General features: G+C 36.3%; 1 protein-coding gene and 1 long non-coding RNA gene across 8 annotated transcripts; one reads left to right on the forward strand and one right to left on the reverse strand.

The window, feature by feature from the left end:
• The first annotated feature begins 393 nt into the window (after nucleotides 1-393).
• On the forward strand, nucleotides 394-4,969 carry LOC103437260 (phospholipase D alpha 1). Of its 2 annotated transcripts, none has more exons than XM_008375733.4 (4): nucleotides 394-655; nucleotides 906-1,011; nucleotides 1,997-3,896; nucleotides 4,308-4,969. In XM_008375733.4, the coding sequence occupies exons 2-4, from the start codon at nucleotides 913-915 to the stop codon at nucleotides 4,739-4,741; spliced, it is 2,433 nt and encodes an 810-aa protein (XP_008373955.2). In that variant the 5' UTR covers nucleotides 394-655; nucleotides 906-912; the 3' UTR covers nucleotides 4,742-4,969. The 2 variants fall into 2 exon arrangements, with proteins under 2 accessions (XP_008373955.2, XP_070673272.1); XM_070817171.1 differs by having other exon boundaries at nucleotides 558-766.
• Nucleotides 4,970-10,364: 5,395 nt separating this feature from the next.
• Nucleotides 10,365-13,847, reverse strand: LOC103437262 (uncharacterized). 6 transcript variants are annotated; one of them, XR_011578052.1, is made up of 6 exons: nucleotides 13,447-13,847; nucleotides 13,281-13,346; nucleotides 13,120-13,187; nucleotides 12,486-12,585; nucleotides 11,824-11,974; nucleotides 10,365-11,690 (listed from the first exon to the last, which is right to left on the reverse strand). It is a non-coding gene; the product is annotated as an uncharacterized lncRNA (long non-coding RNA). The 6 variants fall into 6 exon arrangements; XR_003770483.2 differs by having other exon boundaries at nucleotides 10,365-11,702; XR_011578053.1 differs by adding an exon at nucleotides 12,686-12,748 and having other exon boundaries at nucleotides 10,365-11,974; nucleotides 12,486-12,579.
• Nucleotides 13,848-17,660: the final 3,813 nt, after the last annotated feature.

The raw sequence follows: 17,660 nt of genomic DNA on the forward strand, positions 1-17,660 counted from the left end.
TGAGAGATTTTAATGGATTTATAAATCCATGGATTTTTATGGAGTTTAATTGATTTGTAGAGATTCCGTATAAAATTTTGATTCAATTCTCTCGAAATCTCATGGGAAGAGGTGAGATTTGTGGATACTTAAAATACACTTATGAAATCTCTCTAATTCCCTATAATTCCTCAACTTTCTCAAATTCTTTAAAATCAATTTCTAATTGAATACACCTGGAATGTTATAAACTTCTTTAAAATCTTAATTGAATACACCTGGATTTCTAAGGATTTTAATAAACTATTTTAAAATTCTAATTGAATACACCTAGAATTTCAGAGAATCCCTTAAAATCCTGATTGAATACCCCTAGATTCATTAAAAGAATTAAAATCCCTTAAAATTCCAATTGAATACACCCCCTAAATAATCTTAGTCCGAAAAAAAGAAGGGGATAAAAGCAAATTACACAGAGAGGCAATCATGAAGAAAGGGAAAGAAAGGTGACCAAAAAGAGGACCATTCATCTTTCTCCACGGGTTGCTTTTGAATAGTTTATATTACAACACCGGGCCAATACCGGATCACATCCTCATTGCACTCCTCTCTTCCACCTTTGCTCTCTCTCTGCTTCTACACTCTCACAGATCTCTCTCTCTCTGAAACACAAAAAGTGAGTGCCTCTCAACTTTCCATCTCTGATTAGCAATTGAGTTTTCAGTCAATTTTCGTGGGGATCAGCTTTAATTCTCACTCACCATTGCAAAATATGGAAAAATAATTTGTTGAGTACTTTTTGTCTGTGTGATCCGATGGGTTTCTGGTTTGTTTTGTGTAAAGTTTGAATATTTCTTGGTTTTTTGGTGGATTTGGGATCTGATGCGAAGTGGGTTTTGTTTGTTTTGGTTGACCATTGTGTGCAGGTGAGAAATGACGGAGGCAGAAAACCATTGGCTTCATGGGACGCTTCACGCTACGATCTATGAGGTTGATAAGTTGCATAGTAGTAGTGGGAATTTCCTCCGCAAGGTATATAATTTATGACTTTTTTTTTTTGGTTGATTTGAGATCCGAGCTGGTAAGGGTGATTTGATCTCTTTTGTAATTTTATAGTGTTATGACCATATAATTCTGTGAGTATGTGTTGTAATGATCATTGGAATTTATAGTGGACAAGTAGTAGAATTGTTAGCTAATTTTTTTACACTAAAATAAAATGCGATCTTGCGTTTGTTGTTCAAATTGAAGATAAATGAGAAAATCGGGACTATTTCGATTTAGATATGTATAGATGTCCAGGATTTTTTTGAGCAGATGAACAATGCTAAGTCCACGATGTTAATTGTAGTAGATTGTTGTGCTCGTTGCCGACTGGTATGCTATATACATTAATTGGTAACTAGTATGTCCTCTCTGTGTGATATTTCAACGAGAAGGCGAGTTTATTCTGTTTATTAAACTTTTCGCATCTATTTTCTTTTGAATTGGAACGTGCAGTGTATCATATAGCTGTCCAGAGTTTCGTGTTTGATTTATCCTGTTAATCCAGTGAAATGCAATCATGTGGAGCATATAAACTCCACATAGCCGAAATTGATCTTTGGTTAAACTCTATCCTGTTATTCCAGTGAAATGCAATCATGTGGAGTGCTAAATGTTTAAGATTTATGCCTAGCCTTTCCAGTGCCCATTTATGATTTTCGATATGGTCACTGTTGATTTAGTTTGTCTATTTAGTTATATGAATTTTCATGTCTGTTACTTGAATCTGTTTGCTCGTGGAAGCTACTTTACTTTCATTTGAAATGTTTGGTCACAGATGTTCCTAGATAAGAAATGAAAAACCACTATCTTATTTCTGCTTTTCCTGGGCAGTTAATAGCCTCTCCTATGTCTTTTATGCTTTGCAATGCATACAGTTGTTGACAATTTTTTGTCTGGTGCTGAACAAGTCTGTTCAGTTTTGTGGGTATTTACCTTCGTATTGTCTCATATATGAATTTTTGCTGTGCAGATTGCAGGAAAAATTGAGGAGACTGTTGGTATTGGCAAGGGAATTAGTAAACTCTATGCAACCGTTGATCTGGAAAGGGCTAGGGTTGGTAGGACCAGGGTTATAGAGAAAGAGCCCTCTAATCCCAGGTGGTATGAGTCTTTCCACATTTACTGTGCTCATACTGCTGCAAATGTTATATTTACTGTCAAGGAGTCTAATCCTATTGGGGCATCATTAATTGGAAGAGCATATGTACCTGTTCAAGAACTCATAGAGGGGGAAGAAGTGGATCAATGGGCTGAAATTCTGGATGAAAAAAAGAACCCTGTCCATGGAAATCCTAAAATACATGTGAAACTACAATTTTTCCATGTTACAAAGGACCGCAGTTGGGGTCTGGGTATAAGGAGTCCTAAGTTTCCTGGAGTTCCGTTTACATTTTTCTCACAGAGACAAGGGTGTAAGGTTTCCCTTTACCAAGATGCTCATATCCCAGATAAATTTATTCCTAAAATTCCTCTTGCTGGAGGCAAGCGTTACGAGCCCCACAGATGCTGGGAAGACATCTTTGATGCAATTACTAATGCAAAGCACCTGATCTACATTACTGGTTGGTCAGTTTATACTGAAATTTCCTTGGTAAGGGACTCAAGAAGGCCAAAGCCTGGTGGAGACGTCACCATTGGTGAATTGCTTAAAAAGAAAGCAAGTGAAGGTGTTAGGGTTCTTATGCTTGTTTGGGATGACAGAACCTCTGTTGGTTTATTGAAAAAAGATGGACTGATGGCCACTCATGATGAAGACACTGCAAAGTTCTTCCAGGGTACTGATGTGCATTGTGTCTTATGCCCCCGTAATCCTGATGGTGGCGGGAGCATTATTCAGGGTGCACAAGTCTCTACCATGTTCACTCATCACCAGAAGATTGTGGTTGTGGACCATGACATGCCAAATGGAGAATCAGAGAGGAGAAGAATTGTTAGTTTTGTTGGGGGTCTTGATCTGTGTGATGGAAGATATGATACCCCCTTCCATTCACTTTTCAGGACATTGGATACTGCACACCATGATGATTTTCATCAGCCAAATTTTACTGGTGCCTCAATTACAAAAGGTGGTCCAAGGGAACCGTGGCATGATATCCACTCTCGACTGGAAGGGCCTATTGCTTGGGATGTTTTGTTTAACTTTGAGCAGAGGTGGAGAAAGCAAGGTGGTAAAGATTTACTTGTTCAGCTTAGAGAGCTGGAGGAAATCATCATTCCCCCTTCTCCTGTTATGTTCCCAGATGACCATGAGACATGGAATGTTCAGTTATTCAGATCAATTGATGGAGGAGCTGCTTTTGGCTTCCCAGATACGCCTGAAGATGCAGCTCGAGCTGGGCTTGTTAGTGGGAAGGATAACATCATTGACCGAAGCATCCAGGATGCTTATATTCATGCTATTCGCCGCGCAAAGAATTTCATCTATATTGAAAATCAGTACTTTCTAGGGAGCTCTTTTGCCTGGGAGGCTGATGGTATAAAGCCTGAGGACATTGGCGCTTTGCATGTAATTCCAAGGGAGCTTTCACTTAAGATTGCTAGCAAGATTGAAGCAGGGGAGAGGTTTACTGTCTATGTCGTTGTTCCAATGTGGCCAGAGGGGATCCCAGAGTCAGGATCTGTTCAGGCAATATTAGACTGGCAGAGGAGGACTATGAATATGATGTATGCAGATGTTAAGCGTGCATTAGATGCACAAGGTCTCGAGGAGGATCCTCGGACCTACTTGACATTTTTCTGCCTTGGGAATCGGGAGGTAAAGAAGCCTGGGGAATATGAACCCTCAGAGACACCAGAAGCAGATTCAGACTATCAAAGAGCTCAGGCAGCCCGACGCTTCATGATTTATGTTCATGCCAAGATGATGATAGGTAAGTCACACACTTATAAACTTCATGTTACTCACTTTTGACATATCTTTCTCATGGTTTTATATTCATGAACATTGTTCCTGCCACGCAACACCTGCATTCACATGTAGCAAGCCCAACTCTCTATTGAACTTTTGTTCTTGGTTTAAACTTTAGAATTTTAGCTGACCTTTGTCTTAGTTATGTTTTGGTTGTTGATTATGCAGCGACCGATACCTGCTTCTTGATATTCAGTTTCATGGTGTTTATCATTATATCAAACAGCTTCATATATATTACATAGTCTGCTAGAAAGAAATATACAAACCTTTCTACTATAGTGCTGTCTCTCACGGGACAATGGTGGTTCTATATTCTACCCATCTTGGTTACTACAAAGCACATAATTGACTCACTCTTGCGTTTCTGCAGTTGACGATGAATACATAATTATTGGATCTGCCAACATCAACCAGAGATCAATGGATGGTGCCAGAGACTCTGAAATAGCAATGGGAGCCTACCAACCATATCATCTGTCTGTCAGGGAACCAGCACGTGGTCAGATCCATGGTTTCCGTATGGCACTATGGTATGAGCACCTTGGCATGCTTGATGAGGCCTTCCTTCAGCCAGAAAGAATTGAATGTATTTCAAAGGTGAACCAGATTGCTGACAAATACTGGGATCTCTATTCAAGTGAGACTCTTGAACATGATTTACCTGGTCACTTGCTTCGATATCCAGTTGGTATTACCAGCGAAGGAGTTGTCGATGAGTTGCCAGGATTTGAATTCTTCCCTGACACCAAAGCTCGTATTCTTGGTGCCAAATCCGACTACCTTCCTCCGATCCTTACTAATTAAGTGTGCTTTTTGTCACTTGGTTTGTAAAAACCTTCTACATTATCTTTGTTTTTACACTACTATTTGTGATAGTAGATTAATAAGTCCATCTGTGTCACTACCTGCATAGATGTTTTCTGTTGCTGGATGTTCATAGCAGGTTGGTGATTTGGTAATGTTGTGTGATTTGCTGACTGATGTAACTTATGAACCATGTTTAATTATTGTAATGTTATTTGGTTGTCTTCACTTATGTTGCCCTATGGATATTGATGTGCTCTCTATTTTTATCTATACGTTGAACTTCACTTGTTTCTATGCGTTTGAATGAAGAAAATAAACTTAAATTTTGAAAATAAAAAGAGAATTTTGAAAGAAAAAAAAATGGGAACTTTGAAATTGACGTATCTCTTGAGAGCAAGGTATAAAATATCGATTATGTCAGAAATATCGGTGGTCCAAAAACAAGAAAATTTCGATGGAAATATCGGGATATTATCGATATCGATAAAAATTGAATAAAAACCACGGAAATTGTAAGAAAAACTTGGAAATTTTTATTGAAACTTTGCAGGATATTTATTTAGTCAATTATCTATTAGTTTATAACAAAAAATTGGAAGGAAATGCATTGCATGATAGATATAACTGATTTAAGTTGATTATATAGCGAGCTGGCAAACATTGTGATTGTAGAAAATATGTAGTAATTAATGAAAAAAATTTAAACACACCATAATCATTTATATATAATAAATTAGTACAATATTTTACACTTTATACATTGCATGGTAAGATACATGAGTAACTTAGCAAGGTCTAAAATATCGATGATATCGGAAATATCGTTAGTCCAAAAACACGGAAATTTCGATAGAAATATCGGGATATTATAGATATTTTAGATCATGCTTGAGAGTACAAGCAAAGAATTACAAAATTTCCATGCGGGAAAAAGACAGCCATGTACCGCCTAGCCACAACAGCCACCACCACCACCCCCACTATCATCGTCCCCACCCTACAAAGCTTACATCGTAATGGTCGCCACCACCTCACCACTAGCATTACCACAAAGGCTCAACCCCTTTTGTCCACGGCTGCCACAACTGTAATACACCTACCAATCACCAACAATCCATTTATGGTTTAATTACATTCATATTCCCTAATTACTAAGAGATCATAAGTTCGACTCTCTCATAATAGCAGGAAATATGATATCATTTTTCTGTAACGCCTAGAAATATAGCATATAATTAACAATGTTACGCCGTATTGACAATGCAATGCTACAATGTTGAAATGCAACATTATAACACTAAAAGGCAATTTGGGTTGAACAAAAACAATTTAGAGCTCATTTGGATATGCTTTTAAAATGACTGAAAGAGTTTTTGGTGAAAATATTTTTGGAAACAATCCTTAATAAAAATGCAAGTAAATCCTGGAAAAACACTTAAATGTTTCTTGGAAGAAGCACAAACTGATGTTTCTTGTAAAAAACACATAAAGTGCTTTTTGAACTCAAAAACATTTTCTTCAAAAGCGCTTTTAACCATTTTAAAAGCACATCCAAACGAGCTCTTATTTCAAAACATTTCGGAAACAAAAATAATTTAGTAGGCCAAAATAAATTGAAATTCATTCAATTTTCTTTAACATGGGAGTCAAATACATAATAAAATCAAAGTCACTGACATTACAAAATATCAAACGTTTCAAGTTAAAAAAACCTTATGTGTTCGGAGGAGTTGTTATTGTTCTTGATTATGTCAACCAATTGAACAAGTTCAACACAATTCTTGGAATGCTCAGCATTAGTTTCTTTTTTGAACCAAATTGTGGTGATTCAAAGTAAGTAATCAAGATGTATTATCAATTCTTGGAAATTAAGATTTGCAATAACTATATTGGACAAGTGCAATTTTTACACAAGGTACGGTTGGAATACGAAATCTAGTTAATTGATACATGTGTGGTAAAAATTGACGGATAATACTTGGATACTCACTAGTGAGTACCTTATATCCTCACTTTTTTATATGGCCCAATCAAAAGTTGTCACATATTCCTTGTTTTTTAAAGTCCAAGAAAAATATCTGTTATTTACTAAATAATAAAACACGTGTTAAAATATTATTGGGCCAAAATTAAAAAGTAAGTATATAGAGTACAGGAATGACCTAAATATTATCCAAAGTTGACAAACAAAACAAGTTGATCAATTACTTAGACGAGATGGAAGGGGAATTGTTGGTGCAAAATCCTAACGTGTCATAAAAATAGATGTCTTTCATATGGTTGTGCCAAACTCTTGTGACAACCTCCTCGCTCGGACTTGTCCACAATCCTAACGTTAGAGAGATGTTAAACAAGAGTCAATATACATTAGAATCTGTTTGTATTCTGTTATTTTCAAATACATGTTGTTGATATGTATTATCTTGTATGAGATATAGACGGGAAACTCATTATCCCAATAGGACTCTGGAAGTTTGTTGATGTCTCAAATCCCCCACCTGTACTATCACCACCACCACCACCACCACCACCACAACCGTACCTCCCACTCCTGCCTCTGATTCAGATGTTCTTCAGCCACTGCTACAATCACCTCGTCAACTGCTCCGAATCTGGAATAACTAAAATGGTTCCAACAAGATCAATGGATGGTTAGCTACATCACTTCTACATTGGCAGAGCCTATCCTTGCTCTCACCGTGGGCTACAAAGCTGCTCAAGCCCTCTGAACCCGTGTGCTACCTCTCCCTCAATGCAATCCTTACAGCCTTCAGCTCCAGGTTCTTCCCGTGAGCCGTCATAGCCGTCCTCCTCACTGCCATTTGCTCCTACCGCTGCCCAGCCATCTCTGCCTCTACCATCCCATCCTATGGTCACCCGTACCAGAGAGGGTACCTGCAAGTCCAAGACATGGACAGACGGCTCGATTCGGTGTTCTCTTGCCCATGCATTGGAATAGTTCTCTTTCTACTGACGAGCCCACCTGGTTTTCTCAAGCAAATCGCAAACAAGAATGGCGTGCGGCTATGGCATAAAAATGGAACTTGGGTCCTCGTTCTTCCTTTGCCTAATCTACATAAAGTCGGGTGTATCGAATAAACCGGAATTAGGTTTTCTACAAGAGATTAATTAATAAATAATACATGAATTTGGTTGAGGTTGACGAAGCCATCGGTTGGAATACTTCTTCCAAGTCCCCTAGGACAGCGCCATCACAGTCTTCTTGTTGAAATCTCTCTCGGGCTCCTCCCTCAATGCCACCATCGTCGGCCACTTCTCCGACCACATACTTGTCATACTATTTTAACCAACTAGCCTAGCCTAATATACAGCTGACCCGCATAAGCTTCATTGATGCGAGATTTAATTGACTTCTACAACAATGTTTTTTTTTTTTGTGTGTGTGGGGCTTATTCATTGATTTGCCTCTTGAAACTGTCGTTTAGTCTCACTTTACTCGTTAAAACTAGTTTTGTGTTATTTTTAGCTATGTTCTCTGTAATTCAATTTTAATCTCACCTTATTCTCTATAACTCAAAAGTCATCACCTTACTCTCTTAAACTCAAAGTTTTTTATCCCATTTTGCCCCAAAACTCATCTTTATAAAACTCAAAATCTGTTTCACATTGTCTTAGTTCTGTTAATTTCTTATGTCTGTAATTCAATTTTAATCTCAATTTATTCCCTAGAACTCAAAAGTTATCACTTTACTCTCTCAAACTCAAAGGTTTTGATCCCATTTTGCCCCAAAACTTGAAAGTCGTCTTTATAAAACTCAAAATCCGTTTCACATTGTCTTAGTTATGTTAATTTCTTATGTGAATTTGATTTGAGTGTTCTAGGCTACTCAATTTTTTTTTCATCTCTTCAATTTCTTTTAAACTTCATATTCTTAATGGGTGTTGGTCTACCATATGTTTAGAAGGCAATCTATAAGTTTCAGGGTGAAGAGTCCACAAGTCAAAGTGAAACGAATTTTGAATTTCATAGAGTAAAGTAGTGACTTGAGTTACAGGGATAAGGTGAGATCAAAATAGAGTTACATGACCGTTGCTAAAAATTAGCCTTGTCTTTATCTCTTTTTCGTTAATGCCGTCAAATAATCGTTAAATTAAAAGTTAGTATGAAATTTTATTTTTGACACAACTCCTTACCTCCAACTTGCTTGCTAAAACAGTCCCAATTCCATTTTCGATAACTCTAGTTCAAACCCCGGTTTGTCTCTCTTGCAAATTGATGCGGAGCAGTAGTTGCTTTTGAAACACAACTCATTATCTACTTTGTCAACGACTACAATTACAACTCCACACCAATCCGCTAGAGAGACAAACAGGAGTTTGATTTAGAGTTATCGAAAATAAAATTGGGATTCTTTTAGTAGGCAAGTTGGAGGCAAAGAGGTGTCCAAAAAATAAAATGTCCATACTACTCTTTAGTTTAATGTCTATTTTGGTGGAATAGACGAAAATGAAGTTAACTGAGACTAAATAAGATAAAAATAGTAGTTTTAGAGAGCAAAGCAAAAATAAGACTTAATTGCAGTTTTATGGGTCAAATCAATTAATAAGTCTTTAATTTTTCTTTTAAGATAATACTAAGGAAACTAAATTTTTAAATCAAGTTTACAAATCAAATGATGTGTTACCAATAAAAAATAAACATATTAATTAATACTTAATTAATAATCTAATCATTAACAATCACATAATTTAATTTACGTAACTTAGTTCAATGCTATGCAATGCACTCCTAGCATTACCTTTTTTTATTGTTTGCTTTTTAGAACAACACAATGCACTCCTTCACACACCTTATCCAGACTACAACTTTGACTATTCCTTTCTCTAGAAGTCCAACAGAAGTTGACTGGTTAACTCATCCCAAAGACCCGTTTAGCCTTTCTCTAACTCGTTCTAGAAGATCACAACAAAACCAAGCCACTCAAAGCCAGTCAAACTAAAAGCCAATATCAACACTTGTTCCTCCCTCCAACTTTCAGAAAGTAAAAGAAAATTCGAGATGCTCACGTTTTGTACTATTGCGAAAAATTATTTACGCATCCGGTATCCTTAACATCAAATGACATGCTAACATGAAAGCCAGCAACCCACCCAAAAAGTATAGCATGCATGACATAAGGAGGTGAGGTCCCGTGCGACACTTGCCCCCTTAATTCTTGTCCAAAAGGAAAGCTTTCAAAAGAAAGTATTACCAAAACCTTTTAGTAAGTGACTAGGAAAAGTGCCCCCGCGATGATGTGGGTTTTTAAATCGTATAAAATATGTAGAAAGTTATACTGTGTACATATACTATTTACATACATGTGAAATCTATTTACAACCCTAAAATAAGGTTTCAACTTTGACATAACAAAAACAGTTTGGACAAATCTTAGCAAGAATTAACTAATATATATGAAGGGATCCCCTATAATGATAGTTTGCACAACCGACTTTTAATATAGCTAGAAGTAGAAAATGAAAAACCTTTCCTTCTGTAAGAATGAAAGTAGTAATGGTAACATCAGTTCCAGACATATTTTAAACGTCGAATATAGGAGCATACTTATTAGCTATTGGATTATATCTCATCAATAACAAATAGCCAATTTCCGCACCATTTTTCTATAGCTTCATAGTTGGCATAGTCTGAGCTAGTAACAAATCTCTCCACTTCTTTGAGATAGTTTTGAGCAATCTGTGATTCCCATGAGACACCTTTGCCTAACATCTCAATGCTAAATCATCAGGAAATCCAGGAATAAGACAATGGTGCAAAAATTCTCTATATTCCAAAACAATCCCAAAATGGGCACCCTAGAATTGTAAAGATAATGTCTTTATCAAATTTTCAATTAATTACAGCAAAACCCAAAACTTAAATAGTTTTAATGAGCTTACGGGACCACTCATCAACAAGCACATGGCTCTTAGAACCTAACACCAAGGTCTTCCAACCTCTTTCTACGGTGGCCATCATAACCTGTTTGCTCTTTGTCCACACCCGCACCCTCTTGGACTCGACATACATCGTCGAAGACAATACTTATATAAAAAAAATGTTTTAAATGAGAGACTTTTTTTTCTTTTCTCACGTCCTAGAAGGCCCAATAATGGCTGCAGAAGAAGAGTTCTTAGCAATCATTTAATGTATGTGTGATGAAGTGAATTTGCAAATGTTCCATATATCTGCAAACACTAATCAACAAACAAAAAAAATATAACAAAATGATAATTAAATTGACTGAAAATATTCATTTTTTTATATTTTGATGAGCACATTGAGCAGCGAGGATGCACAGTAACCAATGGTTTCAACCCAAGGAAGTAGAATGCAACACAGTAGCTACCATCTTCTTCTAAGGAATGTTGGAGATATAATCTAGGAACCATCGAAGGTATTTAGGCTAAAGAAAAACACCATCAAATCTCAAAAAAAATAAAGACAAAGAAAAATTCTCAAAAACAGTTAATTTGGTAGAACCTAATTGAACACTCATAAATTCAAGAATCCATGTCAATTATATTCATAGAATTTCCAAAACACATCTCATCTCAAGCAAAATAATCCAAGGAATCTCTTAGGACTCTGTTAATACAAAGCTCTTAAAGCTTTGGTCAAAGAACAAAAAAAAAAAAAAACCTTGTACAGTTCTCTAATTGAAAGCCAATTGCAGGCTGCAAAAAGAGATTTATCTTATTTTAGCAAAATGAATTCCAACTGGCCACAAACCAATGCCTTGACCAAAATGAATTCCACTTAAGTGTCAACCAAATTTGCAAACATCTAAAAGTTCTTCGATTTTCACACACCAAAACAACATATCAAATTAAAAAACCAATGCAATGTTAGTGAAATAAATTTGCACGGTATTTTAAGCTGTAAAACAATCACCTTGCAAATGAATAGGCACATCTGATTCTTCCAAATATTTCCACCTCCATCCTAGAATTCGTCCTGTGTCACCGCAAATACATGTAAAAAATCCGAGAAAATCAAATGCTAACGAATCCAACTCTACAAAGTCTATGCAATGATTCAAATGCAATGTAGCATATGATAAGATCAAATCCACAACCTGGTATTGAAATTGCTCATAGATGGCCAAGTCAGTTTTCTCTTCACATATTCCCATTTGCTGCCACACAGGAATTACTACTCCCATTACTCACAGCTCCAGCAGTGGACTGCCCGTTCTGCTGCGGCTCCGGCATTTTCTTTCTACCAAACTTGGCATCATAAAACAATTTATAATCTTAAAAATATAAATAATTTTAGATGAGATAAATCCACGAATTCTTTAGACAATCCTATCCATCAGATCAAGATTTGCAATTGCACAATCTGTTCAACCAAAATTTAATCCAAAGCTACTAAAACTCTAAGCATGTAATTAATCCCCAAACAAAAATTATATTAAAATAAATTTGAAAACAGAGGCAAACAAAAAAACAAAAGCAAACAGAAGGTTTGATTTTGTTTGCATATAAAATTAAAAAAGTGCTTGCATTCAAAACCCACGTTATGAAGGCAAGAAGTGGATTGCGTTCATATCAGCCACATCATACCCTTATCTCAATCATTACTTTATCTAAATCCTAAATTTGTAGAAAATGCATCGAAATAACATAGTGGTACATTGTGTTGGTACAATTATATAGACACGTTATCATTGACATCCCAAAGTTTTCGTGTATACATTTGAAAAAAAGAAAGGAGAAAAAAGTGCAGAGCAAATACCTATGAGGAGTGATATCAAAGATTTCGATGGGAGCTCAAGACATCAACGTACTTCCAACACAAAGCAAGCTTCCTTCAAAGTCCAGACCATTATCTGTACCTTCACCAGCAAAAATGGTAGAATTGTAATAATCAGTGGTTAAAGTTGAATTAATAAAAAAAATTAATTAAGGAGTAGGCAGGTACCATAAAAAACATACCGAAAATTTTTTCCAACCCCCTCCTGCACCAACAAACTGTGTATCTACAATTTGATAGCGTTTCTACCAAACATATACCAAGTCGCATTAATGATTATTAAACTTGACCCTACACTACATATGAAATTTTACCCATCACTTTAACAAAAAACTTTTACAAATCCAAAATAACGTAGATATCACTCTTCCAATTTTATCACCACAACCTCAAATCTTATGAATCAAGCATAACCATCACAGCAAATCAAATAAATAGAAGAAGCTATGGATTTAAATAAAATTGCTAGCACAAAAATCAGCAAGAAAATATGCATCACCAATTAACAACCCAAAGACGCACAAAAAAAGTCCCAAATCACCAAAACAAAACCAAAAAAAAAAAAAATTCAGCCGCAAAGAAAACAAAGGAAAAAACAAATAATACATTTATATACCTTTAGCACAGAGAGTTCCAAGAATCAGAATCGAAAATCCAAAATCTGAAAGGGACTGTTTCCCGAATCTGGAAAACAAAACGCATCAGACACACACAACAACGATCCAACGAAAAAAAAAAGATCGAAACCATATAAGCTGATAAACATGCAAAACTCACCTGGAAACGCCGGATTAGATCGATCGCAACCAAGTTCGAAGCGAACCCAAGATGGGCACAAAATTTCTGAAATCAAAAAGCAAAGCCCATGAGATATTAACAAAAAAAATCCAAAAAAAACATGGAAAATCGAAACCCCGTGCGGTAATATACATGTAAAACTTACTTGGAAAACCCGGATTCAACGAACCAAAAACCCAAAAAATTATTGGAATCGAACCAAAAAGGCAGAGAAATTAACAACTGTGACCACTAATCGAAGAACAACTAAGCAAAATGGCCCGCGTTTTGAACAATGAAGTAACACGATGAAGAAAACAGAAGCGAAAGTGGAGAAAAAAGGACGGCCAGAAACAAAGCAAATGGAGATATGCGAGAGAGAATAGGCGAAAGCAAAAGAAAGATCCAGAAATAGAGACCTCGATTGAAGAGAAATGGTGAAGCCCTTCCTAAATCGAGCGGCTTGGTGCAGAGAAGAGTGAGGCGATGAGGGAGGCGGTGAGAGCATGAGTCGAAAAGGTGGGTTTAAAGTCTGAAACGGTGGGGAAGCATCTAGAGAAAAGTTGGGTCGAGAAGATATAGGAAGGAAGGGCAAAGTTGAAATAACAAAAACGAAACAGGGATGGAAATGGGAGAACACTGTTAATGAACAGTGATTTTTCTGTTGGGTTTTAGTATATGTATAATTTGTTTGATTGCTGACTGTGAAAAGAGAGATTTTTCTTCTTGCTTCGTTACGCCTGCTGTCAAAGATCTCTTGCTCTACCTAGGGATGAGTAACGGTTACGATGGAAGGGTAATCATGGTTATTTACCCATAACCATATATGTTCATACTCGCATAACCGTTCATCCGTTGAGTAATTGCATAAATGGTTATACCTATACCGATAACCGTTTATAAACAGTTAACCATACCCATAATCGTGTACTATTTAACCATAACCGTTTACCCATTTAACCATAACCATTCACCTGTTTATCCGTTTTTGAACTCGTTTATCCTTTTTTTACCCATTTACCCCTTTTTCACCGGTCTACATGTTTTTTTTTATTAACAACTTGAAAATTACAAAAGAAAAATTTGTCATAATTTTCATTTTCTGACAATTAAACACCGTTATAGGTACATTTTAGCATGCATTTCCTTATTTTAATCATTTAAGTCCTCATACAATTCCAATAATTGAAATAATAGTTTACAAACAATATTTTTCTGCTACACCCAAGCAAGTCTTTAATTATAATCCATATGATTACAAAGTAAAGCTTCTAAAAACAAAAAGTAGTTATTATCGTGAATACTAGATGATTCAAAGCTCAAAAATATTCTGAAACTAAACACTTTCGAACACTAATGCTTTAGCACGTTCAATCACAATGTCTCATCGTCCCGTTGTCACCAAAAGAGACCTACAAAAGAAATGTATAAATTGAATTAGTATCCCATTTTGAAACACCGACACCAATTAGCATGAATCCAACAGAGGTATTACATAGCAGCTCAAGAAGAATTTGATTTCCTAGAAGCAATAAGATCACACACACACACACACACACACACACACACACCTCTCTAATAGATTCATTTGTGTAAAGGCAAAAACCAAGGAACTATCTTATAAGCATTCATAAACAAATAAATCAATAATTAATCAGATAAGTATGAAATTGGAAGGGTAAAATGCACCTTGAGGGGTGAGGAGAGAGAGAAGAACGGCGGAGATGAGAGAGAGATGACCGGCGAGGAGAGAGAGAGATGAGAGGCGTAGATGAGAGAGAGATGACCGGCGAGGAGAGAGAGAGATGAGAGGCGTAGATGAGAGAGAGAGCGGTGGAGATGAGAGAGAGATGACCGGCGATGAGAGAGAGATGAGAGGCGTAGATAAGAGAGAGGGCAGCGGAGATGAGAGAGAGGGCAGCAGAGATGAGAGAGAGGGCAGCGAAGAGAGATAGATGAGCAGCTGAGATGAGAGAGATGGCAGCGAGGAGGGAGAGATGAGCGGGGGACGGGGCGTTTGAGACTCTGAGTCTGGCGGAAGGATTGAAAATTTAGGGTTTTTAATTTTACATATATTAAATTAATTGGGTAAATGGATACCCGTTATAACCGCGGGTAATACCCATAACGATGGATACCCATTATAACCGCGGGTAATACACATAATTGCCCATTTAAATTTCACGGATAAACGGTTATACTTATAACCATTTGTTTGTCTAAACGGTTACCCATAATCATAACTGTGAACTTTAAATGAGTGGGTAACCGCGATTACCCAACTCATGGGTATTTTGCCCATCCCTAGCTCCACCCCTCAAATGGGTTTACGTTTATAAAGATATGCCACCGACCATGTGTCATAATTTGAGTAAATTAGGTTTGTAAGCACGAAAAATTATGCGACAAAGAACAAGAGAACAAGTGTACCAAATAAATGTATTGTATTAATGAGATTAAAGTTACAATCTCCTTACAATTTGAATCCTATGATTCGCTCTCCAAACATGTAATTGTGTAGTGTTGTAAGGGTTGTTGACCTAAGAGTTGCAATGACTTGATCTCGGATGAACGGTTGTCGCGAGGTTTTGGCTCTTGGCGATTTGAGGATCAACATGGGTAATAGTGCTTGATGATTCTTCGAATGTTAGGTGAAGAACATTGAGAACGTTCTTAATTCTTCTGAGTACTTTGGTGATTTAGGTGCTTGAGCTTTGGCAACTCAGAATGCTTGAATGATTTCTGGATCACTTTTTTTGTCTTTGAGCCTTCTATTTATAGACTTTCCAAACTTTACCTACGAAAGAACCAAGACTTGATTTGTGTCTTGGTTCGTAATTTGACTCCATCAATTAATTTGTTTGATTTAAATTAAAACTAATTAAAGAATTAATAAAGATAATTCTTTAACTAAATTCTGCCAAACGTTGCCACGGGTCCTCTTGATGACTCGTCTGATTTTGATGAGTCACATGTCATGTGTACAATTTGTGAGACATATAATACATGCCACCTAAACTCTCGCATGCCAAAATTTAATACGTTGATAAATATTTATTTTAACCGAAATTTGCATGTTTACAAGATCATTAAGGGCCTAAAACTTTCCAAAAAAAAACCATCTCCATTATAGCAAAAGAGAATCTCCAAAAAGTAATTTAAGCCGAGTTGGTAGTCTAGGACATCAGTGTTCACGAAGCCCACTACGTTACAACCGAAAGTAAATGATCTGCTGTTGCGGATTGCATGCTTTATCATGCACTCGCAGCTTTTGTGCCGCACAATGAGATTTGTTTGGAAAGCTAGCTGACGTCAGGGCGCTACTAGCCTCTATAATTTTATTAAAAAATAAACATAAAGTTAAGAAAAATTCTAACATTCCCTACTTCTCCACATAGCTTTCATACACTTCTCCTTAAAACATTTCTTCCCGATTTTTTTCTCCTCAGTCATTTAATTTTTCAAACCGTTTGAGAAATATGAAGATTCAAAATTGGACATGAAGTGAAGATCGAGTTCTTTGCAAGGCTTAACGTTAAAGTGACTAACATATCTTAAGAAACGCTTTGAAATCACATTGCATAAAAATACTTGGAGGCACAATTGCTCCTAGAACACCACAAGCCTACATGTGTGATATCAGAAATATATATCCGCTCTTAGAACACCACAAGCCTACACGTGTGATATCCGAAATATATATCTCCATAGATAGATACTTTCTATATTTATCTTTTTAAAAGAAATTATGGATTCAAATAATTTAAACAATGCACGGTATTTGAATGTTTGTGTAGTGTACCATAGTATTTTCCAATATACAAAAAAGTAATAAATATCGAGAGGGATAAAATGTTGCCCCTGCACGACTGGAGATGTGAAAACAATATACTTAGGAGGCTAAAAAATGACATGGTGGCTAAATATGGCAAACAACTAGAGATGGCTTTAGTAACTTTGCATCAGCATACACAAAAATTTAGGACTTTTGGTTAAAAATGATTTAAAATGAAATCTCAATTGTTGAATTGCTCAAATATTGACGACATATCAATTATGTATTGACGATACAATGATGAGATATAGTAAAGAAATGATAATTTCACCAGATACAAACTGAAATTAGATCATCTTAGCCAAAAATTCAATAGTTTACCCTAGTTTATAGCTTATTCCATGATAAAACTGTTTTTTTTTTTTGAACAAACAATAGTATCTAAACTAAGGAGAGGGGTGGGTTAAACCTCACAGTGAACTAACAATAGTGTTGTTCAAATTCGTCTTTGGAGATAATCGAACATAAGACATCTTACTTACAAGTGAAGAGGAATACAACTATACCATAATACTAAGTGGCGTCTACGATAAAACTTGTACTAA

This window comes from Malus domestica, chromosome 17 (assembly GCF_042453785.1).
Source record: "Malus domestica chromosome 17, GDT2T_hap1".
NCBI classification, from domain to species: Eukaryota; Viridiplantae; Streptophyta; class Magnoliopsida; order Rosales; family Rosaceae; genus Malus; species Malus domestica.